Source organism: Passer montanus, unplaced genomic scaffold, assembly GCF_014805655.1.
Source record: "Passer montanus isolate IOZ18808 unplaced genomic scaffold, ASM1480565v1 scaffold11, whole genome shotgun sequence".
Classification (NCBI taxonomy): domain Eukaryota; kingdom Metazoa; phylum Chordata; class Aves; order Passeriformes; family Passeridae; genus Passer; species Passer montanus.
In genome coordinates, this window is record NW_024357613.1 from 1,456,754 (window position 1) to 1,479,483 (window position 22,730).

Genomic DNA, 22,730 nt, shown 5'->3' on the forward strand with positions numbered 1-22,730 from the left:
CCCCAGAGCAAGAGACAGACACTGATATATGGGACTGAGAGCAGGAGAAGGCCACCAAGATAACTGAGGGTTGGAGCACCTAATGTTGGAGGGAAGATTTGGGGGTTTTTATTAAAAGTTTTGGGAGGCACAAGGAGTGCAGAACTCATTGACATATACAGTTACCTCAAAGGCAGTGAAAACATAACTACAGTGCTCAAAGGTGCACAGGTGCAACACAAGAGGCAGAAGATGGAACATGGGATCTCCATCCAAACTCAGCTGGACGAAGGCCCCGAGTCATCTGATCTGACTGAACTTGCTCTGAACAGGGGACCCAGAGATCCTACCCAGCCTATCATTAATACAGACACCACAGCCAGGAGTTTTCATAAGCAGGGCTATTTCCTCTAAAATCCACCACCAGTGTGTTTGAAAGGAAAGGTCATAAATCTTCCTTGCAAATTAACAGGAGGATCCATGCAAAGCACAGCCTTACAAATGGAGGTCTCAGAATGGTTTTATGCAATGAGTGTCTCTTCTCCATAGCTACCAAACACAAGGAAGAAGATACAACAGAAATAACAAGTAACCACATTTTTTGATAAATTAAACATTCCTTAGTTTACCCTAGAGGTCTGTGGCTCAAGTTTATAACAGTAAATAAAAAATCAGTTGTAATAATGAAATTGCTGCCAGAAAATTACAGAATCTATTACATATTTCAGTCAGCAGCTCCCAATTCTCCTTGGGAGAGTTCTCATACTACTGAAGACATTACTTTAAAAGACAGAAGTTGAATTCAATTATTCAAAAATCTTTATAGTCAGGTTTAGCACCAAGTCAGTTTCTTTTCTCAGGCGCAGTCATGCCAGTGAGCACACTGACACAATGTGACCACTCATTACTCACAGCAACACAAATCCCATTTTTAAAAAGCGGTAAATCACACAGCCAGGCATACATGCAATAAGTTGTGTGCAAAATAAAAGCCCCCACTGCTTCTTATTATGCCATGTTCCTGGTTTGCATTCAAAAGTTAGGGTCTGGAAGTTGCATCGAGGCAGGGGTTGGTCCCTTCTCCCATGTAGGAAGCCACAGGACAAGAGGAAATGGCCTCAAGTTGTACCAGGATAAGATATTGTGAACCGCATAATAGGAAAAATTTCTTCCCCAAAGAGTGGTCAGGCATTGAGACCATGCTGCCCAGGAGAGTGGTGGAATGGAATCACCATCCCTGTAAGTGTTCAAAAAACACGTGGATGTGGCATTTGGGGACACACTTTAATGATGGACTTAACAGTGCTGGTGGGTTAGTGGTTTGGGCTTAGAGGTCTTCTCCAACTTTATTGGTTCTGACTGTACAATATATGTACTGATTCTTTTGCATATGCTAATTTCTTCATAAAATTCAGAATTTGAACCATCTGGGTTTAAAACCAACCTTCAAGTGCTCAAGAAAGGTATAAAGCAATTCTAATTAACTCTAAATTGGAAATAAAAAGGCATTGGGAAATACCAAATCAGTATAGACTAGTATAGACTTCCTAGCAGTAGTCCCAGAAACTCAAAGACAGCAGTGGGGAAAAAAGTAGCAATCTTTTCAATTTATTCTGCTTCTGATATGCTGTACATACTCTTGACCACCAAAAAATGCCAAGAATAAGCCATTTTCTTGTTTGCACAACTGCATTTGTGAAGACCCGTAATTTTGAAATAACATACTTCTGCATTTTGCACCAATTTATTCAAAGGCTTTTTTGATAGATCTAATTCAAATTACTCTAATATTTTCACTATCAAAATTCAATTCTGCAATGACAGACATACAATATTGACTTTTTTTCCATAATAGATATATTTCCACTGTGTGCAGCTCTTATTAAATTTGTTTTTAAAAGTACTGGGGCTATGCTGTGGCAGAAATAAACCTACAAACAGTAGGCTGGGTTTGATTCAGCTTTTGTACTTTCCTAAAAGTGTGTGTCTGCATTCAGAAACAAAAGTTCCTAAGTGCAAAAGGAAATGCTGTTTCTTTCTTGTGTGTTGAAAATAAAACATCACGTATTTGCAGCAAGTACCTGTGACAGTAAACAGCTTTTACATTTCCACTGTTACCAACCCGGGGATGATACCTGGACATTGACTGGAGCAGGGCACTGAAGCCTCCAAGCCCACTCTCAATACAAGTCAAACACAACTTACAGGGATCACAGTTTGTCCCTAAAGAATGTCAATAATAGTGTCCTTATATGACAAGTTTGCTATATCCTGATATTTTGACAGTAGTTAAAATAAATGGAAAGAGAATAAATAAAGCTTACATTTTTAAGCTGAAGAAGTTTCAAATAGATTCCACAATAGAGAGACTGTCTACAGGACAGAAGTGCAGTTCTCACTGACAGGCAGAAACATATGGCATGAAACAATTACTTCCAATCAGAGCACTTAATCCAAGTTAACCCAGGATATTGTTATCACTGTGCCAGAATCCCTGCAGAGTTTTGATCAAACATATAATGTATTAAGCATTATAATAAACAGTATTAAAAAATCTGAATGATTATACTGTTATTTGTAAAGACCAGATACACAATAGGAATTTGACAGAGAAATACAGATTTTTATAGCCTCAAAAAATGCATTGACTGCCCATAGCAACAATCTACAGATACAGAAAATACCCATCAGGACAGAAAGATCCAGGAGCCCTTAAAGTACTCCTTAGTTACCCTGCAAATAAAAGGTTTTGAAAATTAGTTAACAGGCATTTTATTCTACACAGAAAAAATTCATGTGTATTTGAGGCTTGCTTGCTTATCAAGTCATTTTTGGGCTCTGAATGTTTCCACATGTATGTATGGGGGAGGAAGTCTGCTCCCAGACCCAGAAGAAGACTCCAGTGAGGTCAATGCAACTGAGCAGGAACTTTGAATGATGACTCCCAACACCTCCTTCACACTGCTCTCCAAAGGCAAAGCAGTAGGGCCACCAGTGAAAAGCAACATGCCTTTCAAATACCAATACCCTAAAGCCATAAATCACAAGGCCACGCAGCTAGGAAGAACTCAGAATTTTGGATACTAACCTGCCTACGTCATGTCAAAAGAAGGAGAATAAGGAAAACTGATGTAAATGTCAAATGGCAGACTGTGTAGAGCTAAAAATCACATGCCTTCATCCATGTCCAAATCAGAGGACCAACCCAAAATAACAGTCACTTCAAACCCAAAATGGTTTGGTCATTCAAACCAGCAGTACATAGTGCATCTTACTGCACATACCTCCTACTGCTGTACTGCCAGAAACATTGCCAAATTTCAGTCTCCAGCTTAAACTTCAGTTGATAAATAATAGTAAAACTCACAAGGGTATCCCAGTTTTGGTTGGGACTAAACTACAGCAAAGGGGAAGAAATAATATTTATCTCCACTGCATATATTTCTATATTGCAAAGTTCAACTGCAATAGTTAAGAATAAAAGACTGAAAGCTCAGCTGCTGTTCATTTGTGGTTAACCTTTTTTTAATAGTTCACTAGTTCTGACAGCTCCATAAACTTACAAAACTAATTTCTTTAAGAGCTAAGATCTCCTGCTCAGCAAGCAATTATCCCAAGATTAGTGTCTGGTAATTCATTTATTCTCTTCAATGAGCAAAAATAATAGGAATTGGGTTTCTGTGACTTTAAGCAGCTCATGCTCAGTTACCACCAGATGCTCAAAGTCATCACAATGAATCAGAGCAGGAAAATACATTAATTGGATTAAGTGTTACTTCTACATTTCCCTCTTTCCAGTCAAAAGTGGAGAACATCTTACCTCATTTAACATAAGGAATGTAAAAGTAAATGCAATAAGAGTAGTAAAACTATTAAATAACAGCAGAGTATTTCGATTTTTCTGCATTTCTCCTCTGGTTTGAGAGCTCAGAAAAGCAGACAGCTGCAAACAGAAACTGTAGAATTCAACATCTTGGCAGTTCTCAACAGTAAAGTATCAAGAGCTGATACACACAGGAACTCAAGAGACCTGACAATCTGCTGCTGAAGATCAACAGCACAGCAAAATCTTGAGATTAATTGTTTAGATAACACTCCTAATGAGAAAACTAAACCATTTCAGGAAGGAAAGAAATGAAATTATTCTTCAAGCCATTTTCCAACAGAGCAGTGCACTTCGAGATACTGTCTATATACAGACAATAACTGTTAGGAAAAGAAGTGGCTCTTCATTTCCATGCTGATACCCAGCAGAGCCACTGGTTGCCTACACCTGTTTAAGACAAAACCAGGCAGCATGGTATTCCAAACTATTTTCATAACAACTGGTCTATTTCAAGAGAAACTAAGAGAATTACAGAACAAAACAAAAACAAACCAGTCAAAAAAAAAAAAGCCAAAACAACAAACACACAGCCCACCAACACAAAAAAGGCAGAATATTCAAGCTAAATAAATTATAAAAACAAAATAGAAACTTTTTCATATATAATATGTACCAAGCATATATAAAAGTGAGTACCAATGGGATTATAATCAGGTTTTTTTACATCAAGAGATCGGCAAACAACGTCTAGGCTTTCAGATTCAATTTTTCTACTGTTTTCTTTAACCTCTAATACCAACATAAAAGTAACTACAAATTTCTTGTTACAGCTAATACCTTCAAGCCTTAACTACTGCAAGGTTTTCTTATGTGGTTTCCTTAGATTAAGAAAAAACATTACCAGAATGATTCCACTTGTACTTGGATATATCCACCTAAAATCCAGTTAGATTATTCACCTATTAGACAGCTTCCTCCTAAAAAAACATTCCCAATTTAATTTACAAATATTTGGTTATCCTCCTGAGATGTAACTAACGCATGAACCAAAGCCTCAAATAGCATATTAGCCCAGCCAACACCTAAAAAAAAATTTGAATGGCAGGTACCAACTGGCATCTCCCAGATACTTTGGCAAAGCATTAGGTCCTGCCACAACAAATTTCAGAGAAGCAATGCACTGCTTCAGAGAGGGAGCGATTTGCACTTTCCAACTTCTACCAAATGTGGGACTCAGCATGAATTCCCTCTCCCAGAGACAGGACATAACTGGCTGACATCTATGTATGCCAGCAGCTCTATAACCGTGCCAAGAGCAAAACTGGAAACAAAAAGGTTAAAGTGCTGTGGGGGGGGTGGGGAGGACACACCAAGCAGCTCTATCTTGCCTCCAAGAACCAGCTTTACAAGTCTACCAGTACTGGTTGATAAACTACTTCAACTTTCTGGATGTTTTCACACTGATTTTTTTTATTCTTCTTTGCAGCCTAACTTTGCTCATCAAGAAACCACTCAAACATACCTGGAAAAGCTGCCTATAACTACCTCATATTTGGAAACAGCTGAAATGGATCCAGCACCTACAATTACAGTTTAACTGTTGGGAGTTATATAAATGAATTTAAGTATTCCAAATACAAGATGAATTTACCTTTCAAGAATCATTCAAAAGTGTTAGCCACGAAGTCAGGACCAGCCTATTTTCCATATGTCATGAAGTAAAGATCACACGACATCTCATGGAAGACCCATTGGCAAACAGAGCTAAATTACTGACTACATACAAGATCAGAGCATCAAAGAGTTCCATGGGGCATTGCTTTCTGTATCGATCCTATCAGGCTCTGATAAACCTTCAAAAGAAAGACAACTTTGGCAATAACTCCCTAAATATCCAACTAACCAGGTTTGTAAAAGTGACCTCCAAGTAGCATGGATGGGTGTGTGTGTCGCTGCAGATACTGTTAGAGCAAAGACCACAAAGATGTACCACATTCTCATAAGGGTAAAACAGCAGTTTTTGGTGTTCTACAGGACACCTGGGGTTGGATTTGACTTGCCTGTGAAAGCAGCCAAGCGAGGATGCCTGTGTGAGTGAGGAGTCAAAGCTCCCACTAGAGGCAGTGGAGACCTAGGCAGCACAGCTTGGGTTAATTGTAGAATTTCAGCCCACCCTAAAGTTAAAAGCTGGCATCTGCCCAGCTCAGTAACTCTCCACAAACCACTAAATGTACTCCACAGACCTCCTTCTACTACAATCTGCCAGTTGAATTCCACATCTTGCTAGTTTTTTCCAGGTGTAACACCACTCTTGCATATTTTGCATCACTGCCTGAAAATGTCACTCAGCGTACCAGTGCAACAAACACAGACAAGTAGAGCAAAGCTAAATTTTAAAAAACCACCAATGAAAGCAAAACGCACATTACTGGTACAGTGTGATGGCAAGCATCACTGAATGACTGGCACCAGTGCCATTTAGGAAGATTGTGTCTCACCTCAGTATATATCACGCCTTTCAGAACATAAAACAACCCTCCAACATCAGATTTGCTTCAGCACTCCCATAGTGACCCAGATAAAAACAGGAAAAAAGATAAGGGAGAGGAACTACCCTATAAACTATATATAGTTTACCCATTTATTATTTTAAAACAGGCCAGATATAACTACTGAGGGCAAAAATGTACATACAATACTTGAAACTCTCCTTAAATTGGAGGCAAGCACATGAACAGACCTATGGTCTTTTATCACTAAATATTTGTGGTAACCTTGTCTTACACTAAACTGAAACTCATTACTTACAGAATTTCACAGAAGCTATGCCCATCTAAGCTAAACCAACTGCACACAGGAAAGTGCTTTACAATTATGAAATTACTTCATAAAAAATGGAGAGGTAACTAAAGACAAAAAGTAACTGCCAAAGCAAACAACAATGCCAACAAAGCATAACTGTAATCAGAACCAGTACAAGTCAGTTTAGAAGACAAGCACATCTGTGTGGATGTAGCATTCCCAATGGAGGGTGGCTTAACAAGATGTCCCACTTTTAAAATAAGCAGATACCTTTGATCTCCTCTTCACCAGCCCTAACAATAAGTGGAGGCTCCTTTTTCCTTCCTCTGCATGTACTCTAGTCCTGAACTCCACTCATTTCAACTATCTTTGTGTAAACACGGCTAAGCCATTCTGTAACTACTTCTTAGCCTCCCACTAAACATTCATTTACTTCCCCAATCACAGACTGTTAATCCCACGACTCAATTGATGTCTGTTTCACACAAAGCTACACCTAGCAGTTCACTAAAAGGTTGGCCACTTCAGCCACTTATGCAAGAAAAAAGGACTTTATTCATTATAGAATTTCACACTTGGTTGCAAGATTACCTTAAAACGAATTCACCACTCCCAAAATGAGTTTTGCACAGGAGACAGGTGGTAGCTCTGGCAATAATGGCATGGAGAGCCTGAGAGAAAAAGTTAGTTCATGGCCCCTGTGATTTTTCTGTCATGCAATTTAAAATTCATAAAAAGAAAATTAACTGAAAGGCAAATCACATCCTGGGGTGCATCAGGCACAGCATCACCAGCCAGGCAAGGGAGGGGATTGTCCCACTCTGCTCTGCACTGGCATGGCCTCACCTTGAGCCCTGTGTGCATCTTTGAGTGCAACGCTATAAGAAGGGTATAAAGTGTCAGAGAGCATCCAAAGAAGGGCCACAAAGACTGTGGAAAGTCTATAGGAGAAGCCCCATATGAGAAGGGACTGAGGGCACCTTTGTTCATCCTGGAGGAGACTGAGGGGAGACCTCATAGCACTCTACTACTTTCTCATGAGGGGAAGAGGACAAGCAGACACTGATCTCTCCTCTCTGGTGCCCAGTGACAGGGCCTGAGGGAATGGCCTGAAGCTGGGCCAGAGGAGGGTTAGATTGGATATCAGGAAAAGGTTCTTCACCCAGAGGGTGGCTGGGCACTGGCACAGGCTCCTCAGAGAAGTGGTCACAGCACCAAGCCTGACAGCTCAAGAAGCATTTGCTCTCAGGCACATGGTGACTGTTGGGGTCACCTTGTCCACCTTACTCTTACCCATTTCTAAGTATGACCACTCCTACTTATCTTTTAGAATCCACTGAGCCTCCCCTACTTCACGTTTTAGTTTAATACACAAAAGAAAAACACTAACCAGGTTTTAAGCCACTGGAACCAAGAGAAAAGAAATTCTTCTCTTTCAAAAAACACAAATAAGCATGTTGAAGAGGAATTCCAGAACAGTTAATGGAGCTCTCTGTAGATCTCTGCAAAGATGAAGAAAAAGCAGAGCCCCAATCCTCTTTTGTTAAAGCAATGTCTTGATAAAAATAATGACAGTCTTTTCATTTTAAGAATGCTGTTCATATTATCCCTATCTTCTGCACAATAAACACTGACCAGCAATGTCTCAGGCTGAGATCCTACCCCAAAGAATAGCACTCAATTTCCAGGGAACTCACACTGCTTATAAACAGCAAGCTGTAAGAAATGCTAAGATTTATCACCTTCAGAAGACAACATAATTTCAATATGGAAATCTGCTACATGTTTTAAGTTTCCATCCTTTCCATTCTGGCCCTTAACTCAAAACCTACAGGAATGCAGTCCCATTAAGAACACACACCCTTTTTTGTTGAAACTCCAGAACAACCACATAGGTCCAGATGGAGGCAGTTTTAAAGACATGACAAAACTTTTCACCTGGGCTTTAAGTTTACTCTTTATAGCACCTCTCTTACCTACTCTGATCATGAAAATATGTACCGGGAATACTGGCAAGTGGGATACCACATAAACAGAAAAAGAAATCTCAGTTGCTCAGAGACTATCCCAAAGAACAAGCAGCAAAGTAGTTTGTAGAATATCTGCCTTTCTCGACCTCTATTTTTCCAATACAATTATCCTTAATAAATACAGCTATATAATATCTACAGAATACTTTAAAATATTTTGACCAATTGCTGAAATATTGAGATTTTCAGATAAAAAAGTTATTAATACAGTATACAGTTGTTGGCACAGACCTCAATGCAGAGACTGAGCATAACATACATTAAGTTAAATCCCTTCAACCACATATACAAAAGATCAATACTGCAGCATGAGGTTGCATAAATTTCATGCAACATACTATTTGCTTTGCCTAATATCAGAAAAAGCAAAAAAAAGTCAGAACACTAGAGCTGGGCCATGCTGACTAGACTTCTGACTGCGTACAAAGACTAACATTGTCCATACTAATTTTTTGCAGTTCTACTCCAGCCTTCCCACTAATTTACCCAATTCTGTCCCAGTCCCCCCACAGACCTTCAAGGGTCAGTGATTTCACTGCATGAAATTAAATATTCATTAAACTGCTGCACTATGAACAAAATACTTTGATATGTATAGAGGTGTAAAAAGCTGATAATGCTTCATGCTTCAATTTGTAAAAAATGGCATTACTCTGATAGGATTAGAAAATACATCCCAGGCTTGCACATTTAAGCTTCCAGAAAACTTCCTAGTGTTGATTTAATTTTCTAGATCACTGCCAGTACCCAGCTGTGGCAGAAATTACAAATTGAGAGTTCTAATTTCTTTCAAGTCTGGAATGCAATGCTGGGTTTTGAAGAGCCTAAGCTACATAAATATTTCAAAGGTAAGAAATTACTTGAAGTTATAAAAGAACAAAGGGCAACTTCAAATTCTCTTTTGTGTGCCAAAATCATAAAGGCTTTCTTTAAAGTACGTACCTTCAGTTTTGTCACACACATGACAACTTAATCCAATGAACTCAAGGGGCCACAGGCAGTATTTTCACAGATAAATTGAAGGAGAATCCAAAAGTCATCATATAAACAGTACATTCAAGACTCAAAAAAATATTATCTAGCCGTACTAAATCAATTTTCTGATAAGGCTGTTATTCTGAACCATGACACATACCATTGTCATGTCCAAAATACGCACCACAGTTCAAGCTCTCAATTTCAATCTCATGAGCTTTGAGGGTAACTGCATCTTTAGGTAAGGCACTGCTACCACACCTTCCTTCCTCTCATAAAAACAAGCAGATGTCATCGGCCAATTCCAAACACTATGAAACTACTACAATATGCACCAAACTGGAGCACACTGACAACAAACAGGCTCAGCCTGGTAGCCCATTGAGATTGTTCCAACCCCAGCACGTTCAGGTACAACACAGGATCAAGTTACTGTCCTAGAAAGCCCTGGCTGTGTACCCCAAGCACACTTAGTGCTTCCAGCTCTTTGGACAAGAGCTAGAGGCCTCCTTGGACCAACCAAATCCATTTGTTTAACACTGATGTCCTTGTTGCTCAACTGCTCACTCTGTATGTGGCTTCACTGCCATCCCAACTCTAATCTAGAGCAGACTAAGCAGCGTCTCAAGAGACACATGGCTAGTCCACACCTGGGGACAGAAACCAAACAAGGCAAAGTCACAGAAGTCAGTCCAAGGACAACAGGCAGGTTTAGAGTGCTGATACCAGAGACAACACAGACAAAAGTCTCCAAAGATACAGCCCATCTCCAACATCTCAACTCACTCAGGATCACTTGGTAATGAATAATAACCTTCTCTTTTCCTCATGAATGCTTTGACTCTTAAGCTTTCAACGCAATATAGGAAGTGCTACAACTAAGACATTTCTAATTAGAACAATCTCTTTTGATGTTGTTGCTAAATAAAGTGGGGGGGTTTGGGTTTTTCTTTCTTCAAAACAAACTTTCCTACCTGGTACACAAGAACACTGTTCCTGGTGTTAATGACCTTGCCACTAAGAAAGTTGTGTTTCGGTGCAGAAGAAAGTACTGTTCATTCATTCTAGACTGCAGGAGCTTAAAGATCACAGTTTATTTAGAACATTGTATCATAGTGTTTTATCCTTCCTCAGTTACTGCACTGATAAAATACAACTAAAATTATGTGGTACCAATATCAACATACTTCTTTACAATGATGTGGGAAGACTTTATTTACTCAATGCATTTTCTATTTGCAATGTTTCTATTGAAGCATCTTGATAAAACGGCTAAAATCCAGTTTAGGAGCCAGAAGACAATCTTTACTGCACGTTTTACAAATCATTTCCCAGAGGACAACAGCTAGAGACTAAGAAAAATAAATTAACAGTTAACATGTTTCGAATTACTTATTATTCCTCCAATCAATGTTCTTAAAATGAAAAAAAATAAAACAAAACAAAACTGTTGAGTACTTGGAAGATATACATAAAGTACAGCTCTGCTGAAAAAAGCACACTGCAGAAGATAAACAGCCAAAGATTGCACCACTTCTGCTTACTCAGAAAAAAGGCATCAAGGAAATTACTTTACAACTTCCAGTCTAAGTTCAAGTCCCTACCATCTAAGTGACACCATGTTCCACGGGATTATAGACATGCTGCTGATAACAAAAAGGCTGGACTCAACATCTCAGTAATCCCTTCCTGTGTGTGGGAACGAACTAGCTCTGATCATTTTTTAATTGGTCCCATCCTTACTAAAGGGCTGCTATTAACTTAGCTATTAGAACCAGTCATTCCTATCCAGTTCCCACGAAAATTAAAGGCAATATCCAAAACAGAGTTGCTGAGATTGTAATAAATTAGATTTCTGAAACGAAAACAAATACTGCAAGATCACAATGGAATGTTTTCTCAGAATTATCCTTTCTGTACATATTTGCTGAAGGTTGAACTGCAGTGGTCTAAAGCTGCATAGTTTGTTCACAAAATTAAATTAAAAAAAGACTGTGGAGGACATAAGAAAGAACCTGTATAATTCCTTCCCACAAGGACTATTTTTAAAACCAGGCACTTATGTTATCAGTGCTACATTAGCTTGGATGCAAATAATCACTGCATCTCCTTCCCTGGAGTTCACAGAGCAAAAGCAACTTCAAATTGCATAATTATTTGCTGAGCATTACAGATGAATGTTTATTGAAAATCCTTATTTTCCTAAGCAATACACAGCAATAAAAGTTAGAATTTTGTGAATATTTTTTTTCATTTCAAAGCATGATCTTTGATGTGTAGAATTCTATTAAAAGAGCCTGGCAGGCAGCAGGCACTCAGACACCTGAGGAGGTGTGTGCTGGTGCGTATTTACGAGGGAAAGGTGGGAGGGGGTCAGCACAAACGTATTTACATTACCAAGTGAGGGAAAGGTGGGAGGGGGTCAGCACAAAGGAGGAGGGAGGTGATAATGGATTGACTTCACCTTCTCTAAGACCTTCAAGTGTCAAAAGCCTGAAACACCAACAATGCCAAGGTGGAGCAGCCAGTCTGACTACTACTGTGAATCCAGCAAGGGGCTGCAAAGATAAGGGAAGTGGAGCATCTGACACAGAGATAAGAGGCTGAGAGAGGTGGTGTTGGTTAGACTCAAGCAGGAAAGGCCCCAGAGGGCATTGTTAGCATGCACAAATACCCCGTGAGAAGATGTGAAGAGACTGAGCCAAACTCTTCTCAGTGGTATTCTAATGAGAAGCAAGAGGCAATGGACACAAATCAAAGTAGAGAAAATTCCACTTAAAGGTAAGAAAAAACTTCATTGCTCACAGTAGCCAAACACTGGCACTTTGGAGGCTGTGGAGTCTCCATCCTTGGATCAAAACCCAACTGGGCAAGGTCATTAGATGCCTGCTCTAGTAGAAATTGCTTCAAGTGGAGGCTACAGTTTGTTATTATCTCTAATTAACTCAAACTGGCTAAGAGTAAATAGGCATATATACATACTATGCTATCGTAGTTTAAGAACAGTGCTTCATACAAAACTAGTAACTCAATAATATAAAGAGAGATCAATAATATTTAAACTTCGAGGCCTTCAATAATACTGCTTTCAGGAGGCTAAAGAAATCATGATAAAAGAGACTGAACATTATCAGGAAACAGAAAGTGTCCAGAGGCAAGCAGACTGTGTTGAAAGATGAAATCGTGTTTATGGATAGGCAAATACTAAGCACAGGTACATCTTGCTAAGTCTAAAAAAAAGGTTATTAATAGACATACACATTTTGCTAACTTCCCCTTTAAACAGCATTTATTTAAGGCAACTCAAAAATGAGGAAGGGATCTGAGAAATCTCAAAGAATGGTAGCCAAAAAACGGATGAGCAAGAGGGCATTGAACAGACTACAGGAACCAATTAAACAAAACAAAGTTGAAGAGCAAGAAATAATGCTCTTACTCCTGGAAAACTTCAAAGTCAACTAAGCTTCACTGACTGCAGGTACTAATAATAAGCAGCAAGAAAAACAATATGTTATGTAAATAATGCAAAATAGACAGCACAGTGTCATTATAGGACATCAGTCACGCCAGAAAACAGCAAAGCCTCATTTTGTAACATGACACAGTACCTTTCTACTCTACATTACTGAGAGGTAGGGCAACAGAGATATTGACAAAGAAATAACATTGGGAGTATGAAACATATTTTACATGCAACAAAACTACGATGAATAGAGTACAGTGAAAGTTAGTATTTCAGTGGATTTGTATGAAGGAGATTTTAGAGGATATAGTTTTGTCTGACAGACAGCACACCAGAGCTCATCACCTGAGGCATGTGGATTTAATGCAGAGCAGTGACAACTCCCAATCATCTTATGAATTCTATAGGGATGTTTCATCTCGTGAAATTCAAGTATTGCCTCTAAAGAAAATCACAAAAATTAACTGGTAACTATCTTTCGGACACATTAGGAAGATTATTCTCCCTAACAAAGCTGTTTGTTGCAATTTAACCTTGGGTTGGAACAGGAAGAACCTAACCAATGTAAAATTTAATATAAGGGAAAAAAAAACAAAAAACCACAAGACAACCTAAGTAATCACTCTGCAGAGTAGTTGACAAGACTATAAGAGAAATGCTCCAAAGATATAAAGACATTGCACGTCTATATGCAAAAACAGTAATGGTATTAGTCATTCTGGTCTAAACAAAGACAGCATACTACAGAAATTGCCTTAAACTTTCCAGTTTGACCCAATCATCATATCAACTACTCCAGAATCTTCATTTGCATAGGTATTCATAATCACAACGCCAGGTCAAAGCAGTACAAAAATTACTGTAGCTGGATAAAATGAAACACTATTTATATATCAGGTTAGTTTTCAGATTAGCATTCACTGTTGGTTCGCTGTTCTGGTTTCAGTAGCCACACAAGCATGAGAAGGAAAGTAGACTACAGCAGCACTGATAATGATGTGCCCTATATAAGTCATTCCATTGTTTCCTTGTGTAGCCATTTTTTTGTTCAAAACTGAAGTCCAGCTTTTTGTGGAACTTCATCCTCCACTGCAATGTAGTCCTTATTGACTAAGGTATAATAATAGTGGAGTCCCTTCCTTGCAGGAAGTACCCTTCAAGTAGTACCTCACACAAATTATACTTGTGGGCTCTGATAACTTCTGTGTTCCAAATTTGACTTACTACTTCTTAAAAAGAAAAGTCAGTTGCTCTCTCATAAACCATGTGACACAGGTCCAGCCTGCCAAGGTTCCCAGTTTATTGGATACAGCAGCCCATAGATTTAGAAACATAAGTGTGGTTCTGAAGGACAGTTACACAACAAGGACTTGAATCATATCAAAATTGCTGATGGTCGTAATCCCTGGAGAAAAACTCAGGAAGACATCAAAAGATTCAAGAAAAGAGTAAAAGAAAACTTCAAACTCTCCTGTGAGATTATCTCTTGTAGATCTTTGAAGTCATTCAACATTATCTCCTCAGTATCTGAATTACAGTCTGAATGTGAAAGTAAAATCAGAATTCTCCTCCCCGCCCTTTCGAACTCTCAGCAATCCAGGGCCAAGAGTTGTGATGGTGCCAACAGTGTTGAGCCAGCCAATCAATCATCCCGATATCCAGGTATGTCACCAAAGGCTGCACCTAAGAGAGCCAAACCCAGAGGCATACAAGCACACAGATGACCAGTCCAGGCAAGGTGGGGTGGTGTTTTCCAGGAACACTGGCTAACAAAGCAAACACATGGATGCAGAACTCGAAGAGCAGTACATACTCCTGTGCAGGTGATACCTGTACACAAAGCCGTACTCAATACTTGTACACGAGAGAATAATCCAGTAGAGTTACAGAACCAGCACTGCAAATCATAGAACTGCCAACATTGCAAAACATAGAACAAGGAGCAATTAAAGCAGTGGAGCTATAATTTTATCTGACTTTTTTTTTTTAATGAAACCTACCATTTTTATCTCTGTTGCCACTAGAGTCATAGAATTTATTTGCCTTTGAAAACAAGTATGGGTACATATTCACAGAGGCAACTATCAAGAGAGCAAAGCACAGGACTAGATGGGGCTCACACAAATCTCTGAGATAACAACAGGACTGGATCAGTGTCCCTCATCCCCATGTGACAGCTCCAATAGGGAAAGGAACCAACGCTCTTCCTGTCAGACCTTGGACTGGTCTGGACCAAATCCTTTCCCTTCAAGGGTGATCAGACTACAGCTGCATTTGAACACTAGAGGCCAACTAAGTCTGCCCTATTTCCAAGGACCACGAGCCTCCTGTACTTCATTGCTATTGTTTTTTTCCATCCAACTCGTTCCTCAAACACAATGAGCTATAAACAATGAACAGAGTAGTTTCCTGAGACTTCAGGCACACCTTTCTAGAAGTTTTATACACTTGGGGCTTTTTCTCTCCTGGAGTTATGAATCAAGTAGTTTTTGAACAAAAAATGACTACACAAGGAAACAATGGGATTGCTTATATAGTGCACTACATAAGCAAAGAAATTTGGGTTTTGCTAATATAAATAACGAAATACTGTGTACTAGTTACATTCAAATTTTTTTCATAAAAAGGTGTCCCTTGAAGGAATTTTTGAACCTCTATGACCCACAAGTTTTTCTATTAATACTCCTAAATCCAGCAACCATGTTAATTATAGTTCTTTATCTTATTTATCCAGTGCTGATGCTGCATACTGCAAACTGCCCTGCTCATACTTTTGGTTCCTTCCACTCTGCAAGGCAGAGTCACTTGACTACATCTTCCTCCATCCTGCCTCCTCCCTTTTTGCCTTTCACACTGGAAAACACCCACCCATCTACTAACACAAACAAAAAAATCATAGCCTGCAATATTTAGTGCCATCCCATTTTGCCTTGCATTGACTTTTAAGATATTACACCATGTTATTAAGAGACACCAAAAGCAGCTTTTATTGTAACCTACTTAATTCCTCTTTTCAGAAAAACACCAGGCAAGAGATGACTACTGACTCGTCCCAAAAGAGCAGGCACACAAAAACCTCTGGCAACACATGTGCTCTTGGCAACAGCTAAGTAATCCTGTAGTAAGAAAAAAAAAATTAAAAAAACAAACCAACAACTAACAAACTACAAACAGACCTGAATTCTTTGGTACTGTGGATCAACTGCAAAATTCCACAGACACCTGGAGTCCTTAAAGAAATTGCTTGGAATACTCGTGCCTCTCAAAAAAAAAATCAGCATTTCAGATATTAGAGAAATAATTATTTTCCAGAAGGATTAGACTATTAAACTTTGCTTTCCAAAGCAAAGCCCCACAGCAAGAAAACTTTTCATTACAAATTCCAGTTTTCCAATTCATTAAACTTGACTAACTCAGTTACCACTGCCAGGTTTGAGTTGCAATCAGTCCAAACACAAGAGACTCAGCAGATTATTATTTGAATCAATGCCATGGGAATGATCAGGCTAGACTTTTCTCTAACACTAAAATCATAGTGACTTTTTCCCTTCCAGTATCCCAGCTCACCAAGGTACTTTCAGGAAGGGAAAGGAACATTTTTTTATCTGCTGTGCTTTTGTTTACAGGAGACTCCACGTATTTGCAGTCCTCTTCACATGCACACAAGTCACCTAGTCAAGGCAGCTATTTTGCAGTATTTCCCCCAATCTGAACCCATTTGGATTTAAAAAAAAAAGCAGAATTGGTGCCTTCTGCCTTACCGAACCAGAGTACATCTGACAAAGCAAAACAAAGTGCAGCTGTAACTATTTTTCCCCCCCTCACATCACTTAAAAAGCAATACAGGAGGTGCTGGCTATACCCAGGACTCGGGACTCTTCCTGCTCTTCTAAGCAGGATGCAAAACAACTTGGCTCTAAAGCCAGGTTCCAACTCCCCCTCCCACCACTGTTTTCTGCAATTGGGCAAATTTTCAAAAACATGAGCGGACCCACAATCTCGCCTCACTTAGACACCAGCGGTGAAATTACCCTTCTAGAAGGTAGGAGATAATTTCAGACTTTCTCTTGTTGATTATTTTGACTACTGCACTACCACCTAAAGACTTTTTTTTTTTCAGTACAAGACTACAAATTTTAAGAGATGGTTACCACCGAACCAGATACTCAGAAAAAGCAATTTTTACACTTCTGTACAATGAACAGGCAGAGTATCAGCCACCCATTTGCTTCTGCATTTCTGACTGGCCAGGAGCTCCCAGGTCAGCATGCAAATGTCCACAGCATTCTCTGAATCTGTTCTCTGAATCTCATTTTACTGTAATCAATGAAAAGTTCTCTGAATCTCATTCTTCTCCTGTGCAGGCTAAGGAGCCTAGGCTCCTACTTCTGGATGTGCATTTCTCTTCTGAGAGCCTAGGCTCCTACTTCTGGATGTGCATTTCCCTTCTGAGAAACAGGCACTGCCCAGCCTGATGTGCAGATGCAGCTTCCCATCTTCCTAGCTCAAGAACACTGGGGAATACACCTTATATATCACTGCAAACTGTTTAACTGCTGGAGAGAACATCACTTAATGCTCCACCACAGCTTTTCAGCTTTCCCACTTCAGTTTAAACACCTGCCCTGGTTTTCTACTTCAGACAAAAATAGTTATTAAGCTGCAGGAGGAAAATTAACTTCTTTGTCTTAACAACTCAACTTCAGGCCCACTTATGCAAGTATTAAGGAAGACATAAATTTCAAAAGGTCTGTAACACCCACTCTGTACTGAAAAAGTTTTCTAGAAGGCTTACAAGTTTGCAAGGCTAGACATTTTTTAAAGAAATTAACAAAAACATAAAAGACAGTGTTTATTTTTCAGTATTTAATTTTAATAATTTTACACGAAGCTATCGTTTATGTAAATCAACTTTATTATGTACAATAATAAAATATAATTTTAATTCTGTTGCTTAATTTCAATTGTTGCTATGCCAAGGGCCAAAAACTGCATTTCCTCAACTTACTAAGTCAGAGCACAAGACACTTTCCACTAAAAACTTCCATGAAATAAAACAGAATGCACGCTCACCTTTTAACTAATCGACACTTACGTGTCTAAAGTGCTTTGGATCAGTAACATGCGAGAGTACTGTTAATGTCTTTGAAGTCTGGTAAATATCATTACCGTCACTGGTGAGTTGCGTGACACCGGTTGCAGCAGTAAATCCGCACATCAAAATGCCAGATTTGGCAACTGTCAAGCCCATTCTCCACATATTTTAAGTGTCACTATACCCCACTCTTAATCGATCATTTAGGGTAACGGGGCAGGGGAATAAAGGGGTTTCTGCGACCAGAAGTGCTCATTGTAACGCATACTGCACGGCAGCGGATACCTAAAGCTCCAGCTGTGGAAGAAGCGAGAGCACACCTGCTCCCCTCCCGCAGCTTCTCCCCCATACCCCAGGAGAGGAGGTCGCTGCCCGGGCAGGGCTGCGGGGCGCACCGGCCAGGGGGAGCCGCCTTTCCCCTCAGGGGTATTCCCGAGGGCCCCAGCAGGCTCCGGCCCGGCCCCCAGAGGGGTCTCGCTCCTGCGGCCCCCGGGCTGAGGGGCTCCTGACGGCGCCGCCGGCAGCGGGAGCCCCGGGCCGGGACACCTCCGGCGCCCGGGCTGCAGGCGGGGAAGGCCCGAGGCGGAGCGGGCTGGAAGCCGCCCCGACCCCTTTCCCGGCCGCCCCTCACCTGTTTTGAAGACCAGCTGCTTGTCGTCGCTGCTGCCGAAGAGCCGGAGCATGGAGACGAAAAGGACCCCGCATGAGTTCTGAATGCCGAAGACGGCGCCGTTGCACCACATGGCGGCCAGCATCACCACCCAGCCCCAGCCGCCCTCGGGGGGCTCCGGCGCCGCAGCGCTCCCGGGGCAGTCCGGGCTCCTGGGGGCCTCCTCCGCCGCCGCCCGGGGCTGGGCCCCGCTCTCGCCGCTCCCGGGGCACCACTCGCCGCCGTTCTCCCGCCGCGGCTCCTCCACCGCCGGCGGGCCGGGCAGGGGGGTCGCGGCGGCGGCGGGGTCTCCCCCCGCGCCCTGCGGCTCCAGCTGCTCGCTCACCGGCGCCATCCCCGGAGCGGACGCGAGACCCTTCAGGCGCGCCGCTCCCGCCTTCCTTTTCCTTCTCCCGCTCCTCTCGTTCCCCGCCTGTTCAGCCCCTGGCCGCGGGGGCTGCGCGCATCCCGCGGCGCTCGCTCTGTTTATCTGTCCGCCCGCCGGTGTGCGGGACCGAGCGAGGCCAGCACACGCCCCCCTCTTCCCGCCGCGCCGCCGCCGCTTTATTTTAAAAGGGGGGCTCCCTCGGGGGTGTCAGCGACAAGAGCGCTTCCCTCCGCGCCGATTGGCCGCGGGAGGGGAGGAGGGAGGAAGGGAGGGGGGCCGGGGAGAGGCAGGCGAAGCCACGCTCCTCTCCGGGCCCCCCCCACCTCGCCCGCCGCTCTGGCTCTCCGGTGGAGGGGGTGGAGCGGGGCGGGACCGCGCCGTGGCAGCGGCGGCGGCGGCAGGGAGCGCACGGTGCGCGGCCGCCCGGGGAGGGGAGCGGAGGGAGTCTGGCAGGCAGCGGTTAACGGCCGCCGGGAAGGGGCGGGAGGCGGGCGGGCGCCCCGAGCCTGCACACAGGTACCGCGCACTGCCCTCGGCGGTAAACAAGCCCCTGGCCGCGCTCCCGGGCCCTGCCCGCTCCCCACGGGGCAGGGCAGCTGCGCCCAGCGGTGTCCCGCCCGAGCTGGGCCAGGGGGAAAAGCCTGAAACTCCCGCCCCGGCCGTACGCAAACAAGCACGAGGCACAGGGAAGCCGCCCCAAAGCGCGCAGCCCCCGCCGCACACGCACACCTGCACACCCACGGGCGGGTGAGAGCCGGCTCCCGGCCCTGCCCGGCGCTCTCTGGCCTCCCGCAGCTCCAGCGCCCACCCTGCTCCCCGAGGGAAGGGCTGCCGGCCCCGGCACGGAGGCGCCCGGCTCCAGGGCCCTCGGGGCACCCGCTGTCCTCCGGGACAGCTGCCCACCTTCCCTTGGGACAGCCTGTGCCAGGGGAGACCGTGCGGGAACTGCTTCTGTTGTCTTTCCTGCTTTTTAACAAGGGAAGAGAAAGTACTTGCTCCTGCACACCTCCTTGACATGTTTCCCATTTGCACAGAGGCATCAACTCCTGACCTTTCCTCCCCACAGCCGGGGAAGTGAGAGGACAGGAAAAGTGCAGGTTAAGAGTGTTAAATGACAAGTTTTTGATTCATGATCCTGCTTTCAAGCTTGCAGACAGGTATCTGTTCCGCTGTTTGGCAGCTACATACGTTTTTAGCAGTTGGGCTTGATGAGGAAGAGAGCTTCTCGAAAGAAAGTCAGCAGATTAAATCTGGATGCTTCGAACTTCCCTGTGAGATCTGGAGGGCTCAAAGCATCCTCTTGCATTCAATTTCTTCCCTCAGAGCCCGGGCTGCTACTGCTATGCCAGCTGTGGCATCCAACTCCCCAGCCTGCCTGCCAAAGCCTCTTCTTCCTTTTTTGACCCTGAATCACCTTTTCCATCTTACCTACCAGTGGCCACAAAGAAAAACAAAGCTTAGTCCAAAACAAAGCACAGCTTCTTAACAACGTGTCTTTTGTCTTCATGCTCTCCACATGAAAAGTAGTAGTAGCTAAAGAAAGAAAACCATATAACAATGTTGAATACATTTGTGATTATAATGAAGTGCATTTTATAGGTGCACCAACCTTGCTGCACACTCACTGTCTTGTCACTCATGCCCTTCTAAACATAAAAACATTACACTAAAGATACAGCAGTGGAATTCAGAAAAAAAAGCTCAGCGACGAAACACAATATAGTTTTATGAAATACATCATGATTGTCAAAGCAAAGAGGGAATATTTGGCGGACCACTGAAAAAAACATCTGTTCCCCCCAAGGAACAAGTCTGGATGCTTATTAAAACCCCAAGCCTATGATAAGCTTAACTATGCTCAAGATATTTCATAAGCAATTTAACATGCAAAAGTTAACAGTTCACATACTCCACCAAGTCTTTGTCCAGAAGCTGTTTTCTAAATCTGTTGAGCTTTCTTACAATAATTAAAGCTTCCTCCACCACAATTTAACATTTTTTGAACAGTTATAACAGAGCAAACTAAGCTTTTTCAGTTTCAGATTCAATCTCCATTACATGTGTCAGCAACGACTGACTTAATTAAACCTTCAGTTGCATAGAAATTAACAAGGGTATGATCCAGGACTGGATCTTAATGTGACTGACCCAAGGGGTTGTGGTTCCACAAACTCTTAGATAAATTTCTAGCTCTTAGTGAGACTCCTCAGATGGGAGTCCTGAATGGAAGCCTGTGAGCTGTACCATGGAAAGTCAAATCAGCTTGAGGGAACTGCCACGTATTTTTTCCGTTTTGGACAGGGTTCAGTTCAGCTCAAGACTAATTCCCTCTCTACATATTTTTTCAAGGTAATATTTATGTACTGCAGTTTCATTTGCGTGTTTCCTATAAACACTATGACTCCCCCACTTTTTAAGATAAAGGATGTGTCTTTAAAAAAATCCATTGTGAACATATTGTGCAGCTTCCACTTTCTTGCATTTGTTTAAAAAGATTCTATTTTCCAGTCATTAAGTGTTTCTTATACCCTGATTAGTATGAACAAATTATTTTCCTTTTCTCCTCAATTTGGGAATGCATAGTCAGAAAATCAGATTTGCCAGTACATACAGTTTTTGTAAATGTGATGTCTATATTCTGAAGGTTTCTTCAATATTCTGTACCTTGTTGTCGTATTGCTGTTTAGCTAAACTAAAAAAATATGTAGTATTTATATTTTTAAAAAAGATTTAGCTTGTGGGGTCTTCCTTTACAGGCCTTAAGTAGGTATCTAGAGAAACTTTGTACCTCTTTGGTACATTCTGCTCCTCTCAATAGCTAAGCCTCTTCCCTTTTGAGAGAGGTCTCTTGAGATCTCAGCTATTTCCCTAGTAGTTCCCAAGAACAAGAACAATAAAATCTCACTCTTCATAGTCAGATAATTTCCATAGAAGACATACTTTGCAAACAGAATATGGCCAGGTTTGACTGCAGTTTGATTTCTGTTTTTTTGCAACACCAAAGATTCGCAATAAAAGCACTATTGTTTAAATTATTGCTATCAAAGAATTTTAAAAGTAGTATTTGAAAAAAAATAATATTAACTCTGTAAAAGTATGTGAAAGGAAAGCCACCTTTCTGGCTCTGCTGTTTGAGCCCTGTATGTTCACAAGAGAAGTAGTATTTGAAAAAAAAAAAATTAACTCTGTAAATGTATGTGAAAGGAAAGCCACCTTTTTGGCTCTGCTGTTTGAGCCCTGTATGTTCACAAGAAAAACAGCTGAAAAGGAAAAAGAAGATGAACATGAGATAATCACCATAAAACAGTGAAAAGAAAGAGGTTACATAGATATAGAATATATACCTCGTATATAGATAACTGTGTATGTTTCAGCTAAATTGTTGTTATAAACAAAAGGAAAAAATCATAGAACCAACAGCAAAAAAGAGAGAAAAGTGGAAAAAAAACAAGGGAGTACAGATAAGCTGAGAAATGTGACATGAAGAAAGCCTTGGGTTTGTCTAAGATTCCTTCCTGTTTAT

At 41.7% G+C, this 22,730-nt stretch overlaps 1 protein-coding gene across 1 annotated transcript in view; it reads right to left on the reverse strand.

The window, feature by feature from the left end:
- Nucleotides 1-19,174, reverse strand: part of SLC16A10 (solute carrier family 16 member 10) — a 64,819-nt gene extending 45,645 nt beyond the window's left edge. Inside the window, exon 1 of the mRNA XM_039726625.1 lies at nt 18,802-19,174. Within this exon, the coding sequence (XP_039582559.1) occupies nt 18,802-19,174 (373 nt within the window). The remainder of the gene's footprint in view (nt 1-18,801) is intronic.
- Nucleotides 19,175-22,730: the final 3,556 nt, after the last annotated feature.